We start from the raw sequence: 18,416 nt of genomic DNA on the forward strand, positions 1-18,416 counted from the left end.
ACACTCTTGGCATTCTCTCCATGAGCTTCAAGAGGTAGTCACCTGAAATGGTTTCCACTTCACAGGTGTGCCTTATCAGGGTTAATTAGTGGAATTTCTTGCTTTATCAATGGGGTTGGGACCATCAGTTATGTTGTGCAGAAGTCAGGTTAATACACAGCCGACAGCCCTATTGGACAACTGTTAAAATTCATATTATGGCAAGAACCAATCAGCTAACTAAAGAAAAACAAGTGGCCATCATTACTTTAAGAAATGAAGGTCAGTCAGTCCGGAAAATTGCAAAAACTTTAAATGTGTCCCCAAGTGGAGTCGCAAAAACCATCAAGCGCTACAACGAAACTGGCACACATGAGGACCGACCCAGGAAAGGAAGACCAAGAGTCACCTCTGCTTCTGAGGATAAGTTCATCGGAGTCACCAGCCTCAGAAATCGCAAGTTAACAGCAGCTCAGATCAGAGACCAGATGAATGCCACACAGAGTTCTAGCAGCAGACCCATCTCTAGAACAACTGTTAAGAGGAGACTGCGCGAATCAGGCCTTCATGGTCAAATAGCTGCTAGGAAACCACTGCTAAGGAGAGGCAACAAGCAGAAGAGATTTGTTTGGCCCAAGAAACACAAGGAATGGACATTAGACCAGTGGAAATCTGTGCTTTGGTCTGATGAGTCCAAATTTGAGATCTTTGGTTCCAACCGCCGTGTCTTTGTGAGACGCAGAAAAGGTGAACGGATGGATTCCACATGCCTGGTTCCCACTGTGAAGCATGGAGGAGGAGGTGTGATGGTGTGGGGGTGTTTTGCTGGTGACACTGTTGGGGATTTATTCAAAATTGAAGGCACACTGAACCAGCATGGCTACCACAGCATCCTGCAGCGACATGCCATCCCATCCGGTTTGCGTTTAGTTGGACGATCATTTATTTTTCAACAGGACAATGACCCCAAACACACCTCCAGGCTGTGTAAGGGCTATTTGACCAAGAAGGAGAGTGATGGAGTGCTGTGGCAGATGACCTGGCCTCCACAGTCACCGGACCTGAACCCAATCGAGATGGTTTGGGGTGAGCTGGACCGCAGAGTGAAGGCAAAGGGGCCAACAAGTGCTAAACACCTCTGGGAACTCCTTCAAGACTGTTGGAAAACCATTTCAGGTGACTACCTCTTGAAGCTCATGGAGAGAATGCCAAGAGTGTGCAAAGCAGTAATCAGAGCAAAGGGTGGCTATTTTGAAGAAACTAGAATATAAAACATGTTTTCAGTTATTTCACCTTTTTTTGTTAAGCACATAACTCCACATGTGTTCATTCATAGTTTTGATGCCTTCAGTGAGAATCTACAATGTAAATAGTCATGAAAATAAAGAAAACGCATTGAATGAGAAGGTGTGTCCAAACTTTTGGCCTGTACTGTACATTGTATGTATGACTGGATATGTGTTTTATAAAAGTTTGTGGCACATTGATACTGTCAGAAGATGTACATAAAGATGTAAATGAGCAGTTTTTGAAACCAAATTTTTGCCAAAAAGACTAAAAGGTAGCTTCCGAGCTAGCCCCGGTGTTAGCTGGGAGCAGCTAGCTCTGAGCTAGCCCTGGCTCTCCGTTTGGTTCCAACCGGAGCACCAAGCCCTGGTTTGTTATTCAGGTTAAAGTGGGAAGAAGCAGCAGGTTTATCGGGCAGCTGAGTGAAGTGGAGCCTGCGGAGGAAACACCAGGACCGTCTGAATGTAACAGTCCGTGGAGGTGCTGCGGTTTACGGCTGCACAGATAGGTAACACCTTGGCTGTCAGGATGTACCACTCTGTCACTCTGCTCTCTCTCACGCAGGCACAGAACGTACGTGCCACTTGGCCGTCGGATGTAGTCTCTGTAGTGTGTTCAAATGCAACTGACACATGGCGACGTGAGGCGACGTGAGGGGACGTAGACGACGCAACAGTTGGCGTCGCCACTAGTTCTTTGATGTCGGTTTGGTGTGTCCGCACCTTAAGAGTCAACAGCCATGCAAACACCTTGTGATGCTGTATGTAGGTACAGAGGTGCTTTGAGTGTTTACCACCAGTTTACTATGTTAGTATGCTAATACTCACCAAACAGTACTAAACACAAAGTGCTGTTGATCTTACTTATTTAGAGGTATTTACACAATCAAACAGTTTCATATTTTCATAACTTTTTAGTCTTTACTCGTGTAGACAGTGAGGTTCAGTGATGTGAATATTGTCAACAATAGCTGCGCTCTCTCAGGCACCAAACAAGAAGCGAAGACCAGGTAGACGGTAAATGTGGAGCAGACTCCGGAAAGATACAAGAGTGTGTGTTCAGCACATATAGATGCATAATCTTTTCAACAAAGTATTCTGTGAGTAAATTTGAATCATCAATAATAACTGTGTGTTTCTCATCCCTAGAATGAAAAAGACCAGACCATAACAGTATTCATATGGCAAATCCTGGTAAGTGTTCAGAGCACTGACAAAGCATGAATGAATTTCGAAAACTGTCTAAAAACTTTTCTGAAACAAAAGCACACACTTAATACAAATGTGGTAAAAAATAATTTGAAGATTGTAAGAAATGCGGCTGCAACCCCCTCCTCTGCACTCTAGTAGTGGGGAATGTGATGGTGGGACAGTGCCAATGAAATATCGAGGGGGATTTGATTTGAGATTTAAGGTGACACATCTTTTGCAATCAAAAGAATTTGAGTTTTTTAGTGTGCTGAAGTACACTTTAGTATTTAAGTGTGTGAGATAGTCCTATAAATTAACTACATGACAATTTTTTCGTAATCATGCCAACCCAATTATTACAGTCAATCAATCAGTTTATTTGTTTCATGAATTCATAAAATATAATATCAGTAATATGTAAGAGTCTACATCCACTGGATTAAAATGGAGGCCCTGCAGATTATTTACCCGTTACCATGGTGAGACGTAGTGTAGGAGCAATACCTTTAGAAAATGTTTGCACTCGTCATAAATTTGGGGCACCACCTTCACTTAGAAGGAAAGTGACTGTAATCAAATTAATAACTCTGGAGACCAATTATTAATTTGTCAGTATACTTATAAATCATGAATAAATCTAGCAAATAACTTTGGCAGGTGGCTGGCAGCACTGGATCCGATAAATCTTTGATGGAGTTGCAGGTCGAATAGTAGCTCCTCTATTTGGCTGTGGCTACTCGCTTATAATAAGGTTGAAAATAATCTCGTCAGCTGTTCGATATTTTTATCAAAGTTATTCTTAGTGCGCCGCGACCCCCAAGAGGATGAAGCGGTTAGAAGATGGATGGATGGACTATTAGCGCGTATAAAAAATGTTGCAATCGGCTGACTTCGTCTCTTCGGGTCGAATGTTTCTGAAGGCACAGAAAATAAAGGAAAACTCAGGACAGACAAGGCAATCCTGGACATGGCGAGCAAAACTTAAAACTTTAAAATAATTTCTATCGTAAGAAAGAAAGGGTTACGCGGGAAGCGAGTATAAGAGCGTAACGGGTTAAAGGAAGGACGGCAAAAGGACAGCAAAAGAAAGGAAGCAAAAGAGAGAAAAATGAAAAAGCAAAAATAAAAGTAAAGTGAATTAAAAGTAAAAAGTGAAGAAAAAGTAAAGTAACAGAAAAGTGAGCGAGATGCGCCGAGCTCAATAGTTTTATCTGACCAGATTGAGTGGGCGTGTTTGAGGCAAGGCGGGTCTCTTCGTTAGTTTCGGAGGAAACTTAATGAACTTTATTTTGTGAATTATATACTTTAACATGTTAGGCACAATAGACACATACTCTTCCCATTATGGTCAAAATCGGCTCTGAACATCAAATTACATTTAATACGATTATTGTACTTCATATATCAGTGGAACACAAGTATAAAGTGTTTTGTGCACAAACACTACAAACTAGTCTGCAGTTACATCAACATACTAAATGAGAAAGCACATATTGATAGAGACAAGTTGATTGATCAATCTATCTCTTAACTTGAACTATAATATGGGATTCCTATGGAATCTTTCTTAACTATCGCCACAGGATGGCAGTATGACTCTATGTTAAATGAGGAATTAAACACATGAAATTATAACTAACTCGTATTACAACCTACAGAAGTGGAAATAACATTAATTAACTAAGAAACAAGGATTATGCAAAGTTAAAATGTTAGAACATGGATGAAATGTATAGTTTACTTTCAAGAGACATTTAAAGTTGGTTAACAAGAGAAACTTTTTACTCAGGAATTTATCCCGAATTTATGGCTCCCACATCTGGTCTCCCACATCTGGTCTTATTTTCACCAAGGTGAGAGTAAGATAGAGCTGGGGTGACTCCTATAGATGTGTTGTATAACAGATAGAGGGACAGAAGTGTGGAGAGACAAAAAAGGAAGAGGATGTGGTTTTATTGGAGGTAGAGTATTAAGTCCTTCAGAAAACAGTCTGTTTTATGAAAGACATGATTCTTTGGTGGTGGGCAAGTTGGAGTCTCTCCCTGCTGCTTGGATTTCAGCAGATCAGTGACTTTAAAGGCATAGTTAATGACCCTGGTCTGGCAGTTAATCTGCTGTCAAAACACTGGATTTTCCCAGGATGGTATTCAGCAAACTGAGATCTGGATGGTTTCCAATTGACACCGTTACCACTCTTGATGCCAGGATGACAGTGAAAGAGTTCATCAACTTTGAGGTGAGACCGGGGGCAAAGCCATAAACATTTGACCCTCAGAGTTGAAGTAATTCAGCTGTTCTGAAACTGAATCCCATCTCAGGGTTCATCAACTCAGAGTTCAGGTTAAGACTCATAGTAGCTGCTGTCTGAAATGGACCCCCACTCCCTACATAGATATATACAACACATTCTAAGATAACAAAAACACGATTCTTCTTTCACGTAATTATACACTAAATACTGAATGTGGAACTACAAGAGTCTCTGTCCCTCGAGAAAAGCTTTGGGTCCCGGACGTCATCATCAACGAGTTGTTAGTTAAAATTATGTTTCATAGCCTGTCAAACAAAAAAAACGTGCAATTAAGAGTTTTTTATTTTGTTCATTTCCAGCATGGACGAGGACAAATCTCCCAAAACCCCATATGTCTACTTATACAACACAGGTCATGTATTTGATGATAGGCCGGTCAGAGTGATCGCCACCTGCAAATTAGTCATCTACACTTTCCCCTTTGATATCCAAAACTGCTCGCTGACCTTTGAATCATACCTGCACTCTGGTAAGCCTGCACAAAATTCAAAAGATAACACCTGATCTCAAAACTGCAACTTCACCTCACATTCAGTTTCATAATAATGATGGTAGGTTAGTCACACAATTTAAGAGGGTAATTGATATTTTTGCGGAAATTATGTGTTTTCAAACATTAAAACTACAAACACAAAAGTTAAATGAAATTTCAGTCGAATTAAACAAATTAATTCAGATATCTTTGGGGCCTGAACTTCCATGACCTCAACTTTCATGTAGACAACTTCACTCTACTCATGTGCATCACAAGTAACATTTCAAAGAGACTGGACATCTAATATGGACAAACTTTCCTACAATTTTATTCCAGCTGAAGACATAAAGATGAATCAAAGACATTCAGCTGCAGAGATCCTGGAGGAGTCCAGAAATGTGATACATACCAGAGGAGAGTGGGAGTTTGTTGATATCAAACAAGCTCAAACAACCCTTGAAATAACAGAGGGAAGCTACTCTGAGATCAAATTCTTTGTAAGTAATTTTAGCTATTACATTTTATTCTCCAGTATGTTCACATGATGCATACCACTGATTATCGGTTTAAGGTTTGTTAAATCAGATGTGACACCTTGGAGAAACTGTGTGTGATTTTATTTATTTGATGAATCTTCTCGTCATCTCAGCATGGCAGGTCACAGCTGTGGGTAGTATACCAGGGTCTTTTTTATTCTACTACTACCAGTCTAAAAAAACGTTTACATTTTTTGATAAAATAATGCATCAAGGTTCTTTATCTGGATCAAAATATGTCAATACTTAAAAACAATGAAATATAACAGTATCAGTTATGACAAATGTCATGTTTGATGAGAAGCATCATGGATGCTGGACACACTAACAGTGAAGGAATTTAACAAAAGCTGGCAAAAAGATTGGTATTTAAAAAATGTTTTAAGAACTGACTGTAGTGGCTGTCGTTTATTTGGATTATTTCATATAGTGTAGACATGTAAACAGAGAACAAAAGAGGGCCGATGATTGATCCTTGGGGAACACCAAAGGCCTGGCAAATGTCTATTCTAAGTTCTGAGTAAAACTTTAAGAATTTGTATTTGTTTTTATCCCAAGATCATTTTGAGACGTAGGCCAATCCTTTATGTGATAAACCTCCTGATCCCCAGCTGCTTCCTCATCACATTGGACCTCTTCAGCTTCCTGCTGCCTCCCCAAAGTGTGGATCGATCCTCCTTTAAGATGACCCTCATCCTGGGCTACACCGTTTTCCTGCTCATCATGAACGACCTGCTGCCTGTCACTGGAAATACAACACCTCTAATAAGTGAGTGACACCTGTGATATATTGTTGTATAAGATTAACCACTGTGGCCAATTCTTCTTCTTGACCAGATGCCATTGTTGACCAATTAATACCTTGTCCTCTGATGGCTCCTCTGACGACTGAATTTTAACTTAACATAAATGTGAATATGCTCTCTGCCCTTGATAATTAAAGTTAAAATGAAAAATGTCTCTTTACTTCTTAATTGTTTTGTTTGTTTTGCTGCAGATGTTTTATTCTCAGTGAGTCTGGCTCTGATGGTGGCCAGCCTGTTGGAGACAGTGTTTATCACCAACATCCAGTTCAGCGCCAGCAAGTACAGAAAGGTGCCTCACTGGCTCAGTGTCCTTGTTCTACGATATCTTGCTGTTGTTGTTTGTCTCCCTCCAAAAAAGATGAGCAACCGCATCACAGTCTCCCTTCACCCACCTGCTAGAGGTACAATACATCATCATGATTATTTTTGTATTACTTCTGTCACTATTACTGCTGCTTCATCTCATTTTAATCATTTTTTATGCAACTGAGTGTGAAAGTTCATTCTTCATTCTTGATCTTAGAAAACATAGTTGGACGAAAATAATCTTAACCTAAGCTTGACTAAAAAGCTAAATAAACTAATAAACTCTGAAATGGAGTTTATTCATTTGTCATGGAGATGCACTTAAAGGCTCTCGGAAAAGCTAGTGAAAGCCAACCCCAGGTTAATTCTCCTTCATATTTTAGCTAGTTTTATTTTTATCTTTATTTTATTTTCTTTTTATTTTACTCTTTCATTTATTTATCTATTTATTTAGTTATTTATTCATTTATTTTTGCCAAATGAGGCAACATGATGGTCACTGAGCCTATGGCCTACTGATGTAGGTATTGAAATAGGCCTTGATATATATTTGCAGTATTATGAACTGGGTGTAATAAGTTATTGCTAATGCAAACCAAACATTTCTTTTTGCTGCTGACTTAGCATTAAAAGAATTTCACTGGTGAAAGGCTACTTGACTTTTATTGTTAGTAGTCAAAGGAAATAGAATTTCCATTCATCATGGTTTCTGTTTCCTCTTTGCCCGGATCAAAGAATCAGGTTTTTTTTACAATGTGTGGTGCAGTGCTTTGCAAGCATTAGTTGCTGTACACTGTCTACCAGGTGCTTTATAAATCCGTGACAACATGGAGCCAAGGATTTTCACCCACCTCTCAGGTAAGTCTACTGAGCATCCCTGATTGGCTGACTGAATGATTGTGTGAATCATCATTCTCCTGTTTCGAGTTTTAGGTAAGGGAGTTGTCATATTAAGAAGGAAATGTGAGAACATTCATTTAGTTACATTTTGCTTTGCCTGAAGCCAAATTGTCCCTTTGCAAACTTTGTAATAAATAAACACTTAATTTGTTGTTGCCTGTGGTTCTTGAATCTGGGAAGACGGTGTCCATTTCATGTAGCCTCAGGGCCGGGGCCTAACAGAAGTAAATAGAGTGACTAGTTCACCATAAGTCATTGAGATATTTCTTTGAATGGACACTTTGAGTTTCCTCAACTTCTCAGTCAGATCCACCCCCAGATTACTCCACAGTGGCAGCCTCTCACCCAAATATGGTCACTTTTGGCTCCAAAAAACCAAGATGGTGAACTCAAGGCTTCAAAATGGGAGTCCACAATCCACTTGGTGACATCACAGTGGCTTCGTCCATGATTTTATGCAGTCTATGTTGAGACCACAATGATCCCCAAAAAAACCTTGAAATCCTGGAGGGACTGCTGTACACATGTTCTCATACTCCTTGTGATTTATTGATAAACAGAGAGGAAATGGAAAGAATGGCTGAAATCTTTTATTTGAAAGTAACATGTTACATCACACCTTCGCACTACATCCTCTCCCCCTATTTCAATGTGCTGTATATGTTCAGTCAAGCAACAAATATTTGCATGTTTCAACAAACCATTTTACCACGACAACAAATATTTGCTTTTACCCATGGGAAATCTCCTGTTCATGTCCTTAACAAACTTTTTCTTTTTGCTTTTTTCCCTAAGTAAGACAAGTCCAGGCCTGTACTGCTCAGACAATGCAGTACAAAGACAAGAAAGAGACATAAACAGTCTTGTTTGTGTGTTATTATTTTTTAAATTGATTACATTCAGATAAATGAGTGAATATGGGTGCAGAGCAGATTAACGAAGTACTTGATTAGGCTCATCATATGCTGAGGTGTGTGTTAAAAATGTTTGAAAACTGACATCAGATATTTGCAGACATCCTTGCTTGATTCGTTTGTGGTCAACACTGCAACACTGTTGTTTTGACAAACAAGACACGCATACAAATTACGCAGAAGGAAAAGCTGTAAGTTGAGTTGAGCCAATCAGAAACAAGAAACACTATTCCCTAAGACTGTCCAGTTGTACCCTGTAAATCGCAGGGACAAGTTATGAAAGTGAGGCACTGTCAATAACACTGTCACAAACAAGATGAAAGAAGTAAAGATAGCCGGGCTCCTTTGCATCAGTTTTTCACTGCTTTACGGTAAGAAAAAAAATAATTTACACTATCTAACAAATTAGCAACACATTTTTTAAAAAAAAAGCTGTTTTTCCCATGGTAATGCTTTAGAAACTTTCAAAATGATTTGTCAAAACTAAACACAGACAACTAAACACCAAGTAAACTCAAATATGATGAAATGTTCATGTATCTTTTATCACTTTATCTCCATATATGTGTTTTATAATAGTTTTGTGGCACATTGATGAATACTGTCAGAAGATGTTTATGAACTGTCTGTGGAAAAAGCATCAGAAAACTATCTTTTGAGCATTTAAGTAAAATCTTAAACAAAATTCGAACCAAAATGATTAAAAACCTGTGGAATGTGTTTTATTTTAACCAAATAAAGAGCTTTCCACTAACCAGTAAGTTACTGTATCAAGTAAAGCTGAGAGAAGTAGGACATATGTTGAAGAGGTAGTGTGTGGATTAAAAATTATTTATAGAGTATAACAAGACCCTTATATTTTATTGGCATTTTGCTTTATGAATTTCATTTGAATTGAATTATATGACACAAAGTGTAAAGGTAGAAACAATACAACGTCAAAGCACAACAAAGACAGTCAGTGTAATATAGAAGTTCTTATTTACTGGAGTTCAACAACAGGCAAGAGTCAAAACCAGGTGATCTGTCCAGACAGGCAAAATTATGCTGGCCTAACAACAAATGACTTTTCAAGCAATTTCACTGTCACAGATAAATTTCCAATGTCAGAATAAAATCATGAGGTGGTCACAAAACTCAGTTTAAATTGTCTTAAGTCAGTCTTTTTCTCGTCTTGCCATCCAACAAAATCAAACATTTTTAATGTCATCATAAGGTTTTAGTTTTAGTCTTTCGTCTAGTCAACAACAATTACCTGAGCGCTCCCCAGCAGCAAACAAGAAGAAGTAAACCCGGTAGACAGTAAACAACAAAGAGACTAGCCTATTAGTGATAAATCCTAAATACTGATTGTTTGCTTGTTATTCCCATGGTCTCCTACCACTTAATGGAGCAGCTGACCAACAAAGGTTGGTGGTGAGTTGAGGCAACAAAATCCAAAATGTTAAGTTTAAATGCAAATACACTTGATTGTTTTTCTTTTTCTAGAGTTATGTGTTTTTGTTGATACAGAACGAATTGTTCATGTATCGCATTTCTCAAAAGAAGTTTGGCATAATATTTTCTACAGGGAGCAGAATGGGAAATAATCTCAAAAGGAATCTCGCTGTAGCCTTGCAAATAATGATCCTACGAGATCCCCAGTCTTTGCAAAATCTTACAGTGTGTGACTAAAAACGTCTTTGGAGACGAGAGAGTGTCAGACTTCAATCTTTATAAAGTTTAGTATTCAGTAACAGACAGGGGGCAGGCAGTAAAGAAGGCCGAGGAGCTAGGGTGAATTAAACAAGACAATCTGCTAGGGACTGGGTGGAGATGGGCCTGGATATATTGTATACTACAAGGCTGATTATGATAATGTGAAGCAGGTGAGTTTGTGAGTGGGGAAGGTCAGATGATGGAAATGGTGTTGGGTGGGAGGGAGTGGCTGGATCTGCAATCACAAGCAGAGAGAGTGCATGGTAAACAGAGCAAGTGACAGGATGTATGTTTGAATATATGTGTGGATGTGAGTGTTGAACATGGATCACTGTATTTTCATGTACCTGATAAGAAGCATTTTGTTGAGCAGTTCATGAAGTCTTAGCAAAACTCTGTATAGCATACAAAGAAAGATTTGCTTTTGAGCAAATACAAATGAAGGAAAAATACTTTTATTTGGGATAACTATGTACAGTATTAATGTAGATATCTTCTTTCTCTTTTCAACACAGGTTTTGTTGCACCATTGAACTGCACCAGCCCAACACCTAAGGCCTTGTTTGATGCACTTGAGACTGAATTATTTCCAAGAAAACTATTTCGACCTGTAGGAAACTTTACAGATGTACTAAATGTATCCATCGAAATGACGATAGTGGGAATTTTAGGAGTGGTGAGTCTATGAGCTGCATAAAAATCTATTCATGACTGTACATACAGATGCATATTTTTTTTAACTACGCATGCTGTGAGTAAATTTTAATTATCATTATCGACTGTATGTGTCTCATCCCTAGAATGAAAAAGAGCAAACCTTAACAGTATTCATATGGCAATACCTGGTAAGTGTTCAGAGCACTGACAAAGCTTTTCTTTACAAAAGCACACACTGAACACAAATGTAGTTACATTTTTGAAGATTGTAAGAAATCCAGCTGCAACCCTATCCTCTGTGCTGTAGTGGTGGGGAATGTGATGGTGAGACAGTGGCAATGAAATATTTGAGATTTAAGGTGACGACACATCTTTTGCAACCAAAAGTTGCATATATTAAAAAAGTTATGGCTCACCGGCACAAACACAAATAACACTGCTGCATTTGAATGTTTATGAAGTGGATCTATAAGAAACGTGTGATATGAGGTGAATTTAAGTGTGTGAGACATCATTATAAGTATAATGATTCCTTTCACATCAAATTTCCACAATCTGCTTCAATTCATCACCTCACCATCTGTGACGCCAGTTTCCCCCCGTCTCTAAATTGTGCATGCGTATGGGTCCCTAAATTTTGCGTACATTTCCTTGTTAAGTCAAAACATTGAATGAAGCAGGTTCATATTAAAACATCACTGTTTCTCCAACACTGCTCATTGTCAAGGGGCGAAAACACAAATGGCCCGACACACACAGTTAAAATGGTTGTTGTTCTGGTTAATGTAGGAGTGGGATATAGATGGACTGAGCTGGGATGAGAAGGAATGTGGAACTACAAGAGTCTCTGTCCCTCGAGAACAGCTTTGGGTCCCAGACATCGTCATCAATGAGTTGTAAGTTAAAGTTAGCCTGTCAAACAAATAAACAAAAACCTCTCTTTTAAAAGTATAAATGTGCAATTAAGAGTTTTTTATTCTGTTCATTTCCAGCATGGACGAGGACAAATCTCCCATAACGCCTTATGTCTACTTATACAACACAGGTCATGTTTACGATGATAGGCCGGTCAGAGTGATCGCCACCTGCAAATTAGTAATCTACACTTTCCCCTTTGATATCCAAAACTGCACTCTGACCTTTGAACCATACCTGCACTTTGGTAAGCCTGCGCAAAGTCCAACAAATAACACCAAAATAACATAACTGATCTCAAAGCTGCAACTTCACCTCACATTCAGTTTTATTATAATTATGGCAGATTTGTACTTGGAGTACACTAAAAGTTGCCACTTGTAAATTTAAGAGGTTTATTGCTATTTTCTTGCAGAAATTATGTATTTTCAAACATTAAAACTACAAACGCAAAAGTGATATGAAATTAAGTAAAATTAAATACATTAATTTAAAAATATTTGGGGCCCAAAATTCCATGACCTCAACTTTCATGTTGACAATTTTCACACAGACTGGACATTTCATATAAACAAGCTTTCCTACAATTTTCTTCCAGCTGAAGACATAAAGATGAATCAAAGACATTCAGCTGCAGAGATCCTGGAGGAGTCCAGGGACGTGCTACATACCAGAGGAGAGTGGGAGCTTGTTGATATCAAACAAGCTCAAACAACCCTTGAAATAACAGAGGGAAGCTACTCTGAGCTCAAATACTATGTAAGTAATTTTAGCTATTATATTTTATTCTGTGTTCACATGAGGCATACCAATAATTATCTGTTTTAGCATTTGTAAAATCAGATGTGACACCTTGGAGAAACCATGTGTAGAATATCTGTTGATTTTATTTAAGGGATTAATCTTTGAAATTATTTTGATGAAATTGTTTTTGTAGAAAAATGACACAATCCCAGCAAAGATTTAATTTGTTTTGAACCACTGTCTCAGTATGACAGGTCAGAGCAGTGGGTAGCGCACCAGGTTCTTTTTTATTCTACGACTACCAGTCTAAAAGAATGTTTACATTTTATATACATATATATACACACATATATGTATGTACATATACATTTATATACATATATATGTATGTACATATGGAATAAAAATATGAATATATCGAATGAATGTCTGAATAAATGGAATGAATCAAATGAACCCTCAATATATCGAATGAATGACTATATAGGATGAACCTTGAATATATTGAACGAAAGTCAGAATATATGGAATGAAATCTGACGTCATCAAGGCACTAGCGCCATCTTGTGTTTCCTCTGTATGACCACCCAAGCTTTTATTTTGGTACTTCCGCTGACCGGCAGTGTGTATTTGCATATTAGCTAAATATTTAGTTTCACCAAGCACATTTAGATTTAACATTTAGATTTAGATTTAACATTTAACATTTAGATTTAGATTTAACATTTAATATTTAGATTTAACTGTGACATTATATTTAATATATTTCAAATATTGCTGTAAATGTGGTAAAAAGTGACTTCAAAAAATTTACACCATTTTTTTTTCACCAACATTGTTTGAAGCGAAATGTGGCATAATGTTGCTGTTAATTTCAGTGCGAGCCATTTTACAAACGGCACCTCGTACCGTACTGCGGTATTGTGTGTGGTTAACATTACCACGTGCATTAGCCAATGTGGAAATTAGTTATTTAATTCATTAATTCTTCATTCCTTAAATTTGCCACCGCTATGTCTCTCGCTGACTCACTCATATTCACTGTGTTCTTGCTGCAGCATCCAATACAAGCATACAGAGGGAACACAAGATGGCGCTAGTGCCTTGATGACGTCAGATTTCATTCCATATATTCTGACTTTCTTTCAGTATATTCAAGGTCCATTCCATATATTCAGACATTCATTCTGTTCATATATTCAAACTTCATATCGTATTATATATATAATAATTGCCTGAACGGCATGCCATAAAATAGATAATGGATGGACAGGATAATGGTGAAGGAGTTTACAGTAATAAAAGCTGCCAAAAAGATTGGTATTTTTAAAAAAAAAAAAAATAATTGAATGTAGTGGATGTTGTTCATATGGATGATTTTAGATAGTGTACACATGTAAACAGAGAACAAAGGAGGAACAATGACTGATCCTTGGGGAACACCAAAGTTCTGAGTGGCCTGCAGAAAAGCATCAGAAACAACAAAATAAGTTTTTAGGGGGCTGGTGGAGGAATTTGCAACTATTGGCAAATGTCTATTGTGAATTCTGAGTAAAACTTTGATGCTTTGTAATTGTTTTTATCCCAAGATCATTTTGAGACGTAGGCCAATCCTTTATGTGGTAAACCTCCTGTTGCCTAGCTGTTTCCTCATCACATTGGACCTCTTCAGCTTCCTGCTGCCTCCCCAAAGTGTGGATCGATCCTCCTTTAAGATGACCCTCATCCTGGGCTACACCGTTTTCCTGCTCATCATGAACGACCTGCTGCCTGTCACTGGAAATACAACACCTCTAATAAGTGAGTGACACCTGTGATATATTGTTGTATAAGATTAACCACTGTGGCCAATTCTTCTTCTTGACCAGATGCCATTGTTGACCAATTAATACCTTGTCCTCTGATGGCTCCTCTGACGACTGAATTTTAACTTAATATAAATGTGAATATGCTCTCTGCCCTTGATAATTAAAGTTAAAATGAAAAATGTCTCTTTACTTCTTAACTGTTTTGTTTGTTTTGCTGCAGATGTTTTATTCTCAGTCAGTCTGGCTCTGATGGTGGCCAGCCTGTTGGAGACAGTGTTTATCACCAACATCCAGTTCAGCGCCAGCAAGTACAGAAAGGTGCCTCACTGGCTCAGTGTCCTTGTGCTACGATATCTTGCTGTTGTTGTTTGTCTCCCTCCAAAAAAGATGAGCAACCGCATCACAGTCTCCCTTCACCCACCTGCTAGAGGTACAATACATCATCATGATTATTTTTGTATTACTTCTGTCACTATTACTGCTGCTTCATCTTATTTTTGGTCACTGAGCCTATGGCCCACTGATGTAGGTATTGAAATAGGCCTTGATATATATTTGCAGTATTATGAACTGGGTGTAATAAGTTATTGCTCATGCAAACTAAACATTTCTTTTTGCTGCTGACTTCGCATTAAAAGAATTTCACTGGTGAAAGACTACTTGACTTTCATTGTTAGTAGTCAAAGGAAATACAATTTCCATTCATCATGGTTTCTGTTTCCTCTTTGCCCGGATCAAAGAATCAGGGGTTTTTTAAAAGTGTGTGGTGCAGTGCTTTGCAAGCAGTAGTTGCTGTACACTGTCTACCAGGTGCTTTACAAATCCGTGACAACATGGAGCCAAGGATTTTCACCTTATGGGCTGTTGTAGTTATACCTAAAATTAGGAGAAGAAACAAAATACCATTGCATTTACATTAAAACCTTGTACCTACCATCTACAATGATTATACTCACTTTCCCTGAGCTGTCGTCACTTGCCAGTGATATTTTTCTTACAGCATGGCCTGGTTAAGCATAATAGGCTACAAATAAAAACATCCAAGCCAGCTGAAGTTACATTGTTAACGTACCATAGATTGTTGCCATAGAAGTACCTAGCTTTTAAAAAATGTGACACACCATATACCATGCTCTCACTGTAATCTTGTTTTCTTTTATATATATATTCAGCAATGAGTCCCTGCATCATCTCTTCAGGAGATCTTCAGAGCGTCTCTGGTGATACACCTCATGAGAAACCCCCTCCGGATCCAGCCCTGGATGAACTGAGGAAGCTGAGCAGAGATCTCATGGCCATCCGCCTCCAGGTAGACAAACATGCCCAGGGGAGCAATACCTCAGAGGAATGGCAAATGATCGGATTAGTCATTGACCGTCTGCTTTTTGGCCTGTACATTGGCTTCATCTCTTCCCTTTTTATCACTATCATATCCATCTGGGTCTGGAGTAACGCAGAACTTAGCTGACTTGATGGAAGAGTTAAGTCAGACAGTTATGTGGATCATCAGCAAAAGTTTGACCAGTTAGCAGCTTACACTTAGATTTATTATTCAGTAGTTCGAGTAGAAGATTCAGAATCTGAGTTATTTGATGCAGGAAAACAAAATGAAATGCAGAAAACATCCAGTATGTATCGAGGGAATGATTACACCAGGCTTAGCTTATTTTAATGTTTATATGGATACAGAATGTTTTTTATAGCAGAATTGAAAAATGTGAACCTATCCTTTAACCAGTATTAATTATCTTCATGAATCTAAGATCAATGGTTGAGTCCAAGTTAAAGTTTCTGTATAATTAATTGGAGATATTCTGATAACAGACCCTGTATTTTAAAATGTCATGCCTACACTTCAAGCCCAAAACACACAAAAAAATGTCTCTTTCCTGAAATCATGACCCAGTAAGTCAAGATAATCCACAGACCTTGTTGTGAACAGTTTAATGTAGGAACTCTTTTCTCTCTACCAAACTATACCTGCCAAATAAATGAGAAGGAAGCGTGAATCTACTCATGGGTGACAGCAAAAGATATAAACATTAACAAAGTCCTCCTTGTCTGATCAGTAACATTAACTAGCTCAGTGCTAGGTGATCTAGCAGTAGATGCACGTTTCCCTCTGCGTGTTGATACAGTTGTTGGGTGTAGTTTGGTGAAAAGAAAATAGTTCCTACAAGAAACTGGTCACAAAAAGGTCTGTGGATTATCTTGAGTAACCAGTCTTGATCTCTGAAAAGAGACATTGCTGTTTTCAAATGTATTTTATGTCTGCTTTGAGCACCAGAAGCAGAGTGCCATCTAGTTACATTATTTTTGAGAGAAGGCAGACATCTCTACAGCTGATATCTCCAACACTCAGCAACTCACACCCAAACAATTTAGACTGATAAATAACACTACAGTTAAGAGGAAAAATATGGATTTTTAAATTCTGGGGTTAACTGTCCCTTTAAACAATTAAATCCAGTCAGGACCACTTATTAACAAACATATCTCAAGACACCTTAAGGTCTTCTAATCCTCATGAATGGACAGTCTCTCGTGTCAAAGCTCAATTCTACTGTAGGCTAATAGTTTCCCTTTTTTTCGGAGATCATTAATCTCTTCCTGCTGCTTTGGGAAGTCTTTATTTTCTCATCTTTAAACAAGATTTTTATGCTTTTGGTTTATGTGTACTGACAATGAAAAAATGGCAAACTATGCAATGGTGTTTTTGTTTGTAGCTGCTCTATAAATGTCTATTTGTGTCTACAGGATTGCATTGAAAATGAGATGCTATATCAAAGGGATATCCTTTCAATAAATTCCTTATACAGCACTGGATAATGAAACATTTTGTAACTCCTATAGGTGTCAGTATTGAAAATAAAATGGTGAAGTTGTTACCAGTGTGGAACAATTGCTCTGTTCCCTGTGTGTTTATGTTTTAGATCAGGGATTTTCAAAGACTGACACTGTTTTGTAACCTATGGGTTAAACCTTTATTTTAATGTCATTTGATTGCATATCTTTATCTATAAAATAAAGAATACTGCATGTGTGAAATCTGAAATGTGAATTAAACATAAAAACGTTTGCAACTTTGTTTGTTTTATTTTCACAACCCAAAAGAGTTTTCTTTTCTTCCTTTTGTCTAATCTTCCAGTCCAAATTCATCTTTGCCAGGGGTGTCCAAACTGTTTTGAATGGGGACCAGATTAGATAATGTGAAAAAAAAACTGGGAGCCAGCTGTTTCTTGCATTATATGGGTTATTTAACAAAAAAAAAAAAAAAAAAAACACCCACATACAAATTAGACAAACACAACTGTTTCATTTTGCAGTGAAAAACAATTCAACTGTCCACTGCTCCTGAAAGCGGTAGCCCTCGCTGTCAACTTCACGCTTCTTTCTTTGTTTGAATGTTCGTTACCTTCCCTTGATGAAAACTAATTAGTTCTGCCCACTTGGTGCATGTCTAAAAACTGTATGATAGTCCTGCCACGGTGAGGTAATTGAAAAAAATGCAAAGTCATCTTGCTTGATTAACGCAGGCCACATAATATATTTTGAAAGATAAGTCAAAGGGCGTTTGATATCTGTCCATGGGACATGATGGTCCCTTAGACCAGACTTTGGACATGCCTGATCTTGGCTAATTCGGAAATAAAATCTTGAATTACTACCTCGTGGTTGTATGTCTCCATGAACCACTCAAGTTATGACATGCCTAGTCTCTATATACAGACTCTACATTCAGCATTCAGTGAATGTAGAGTCTGTAGGCAAACCCCGGAGATCTTGCCTCCAGAAGAAGAGCGGAAGAGCCCTGGTGTCCGGTTGTAGGCAGTTTGTAGTCTGCGTGATAATGACCAATCACGTTTGAGCCGGCTACAATTGTTGCCAGG

At 38.1% G+C, this 18,416-nt stretch overlaps 1 protein-coding gene across 1 annotated transcript; it reads left to right on the forward strand.

The window, feature by feature from the left end:
* Window positions 1-9,018: 9,018 nt before the first annotated feature.
* Window positions 9,019-15,994, forward strand: LOC125896228 (5-hydroxytryptamine receptor 3A-like). Its single transcript, XM_049588629.1, has 9 exons — window positions 9,019-9,075; window positions 10,918-11,078; window positions 11,203-11,247; window positions 11,849-11,955; window positions 12,052-12,221; window positions 12,573-12,733; window positions 14,308-14,518; window positions 14,747-14,956; window positions 15,699-15,994. Exons 1-9 carry the CDS (start codon window positions 9,021-9,023, stop codon window positions 15,992-15,994), a joined length of 1,416 nt encoding a protein of 471 aa, XP_049444586.1. The 5' UTR covers window positions 9,019-9,020.
* The last annotated feature ends 2,422 nt before the right edge of the window (window positions 15,995-18,416 follow it).

Source organism: Epinephelus fuscoguttatus, linkage group LG10 (assembly GCF_011397635.1).
Source record: "Epinephelus fuscoguttatus linkage group LG10, E.fuscoguttatus.final_Chr_v1".
NCBI lineage: Eukaryota > Metazoa > Chordata > Actinopteri > Perciformes > Serranidae > Epinephelus > Epinephelus fuscoguttatus.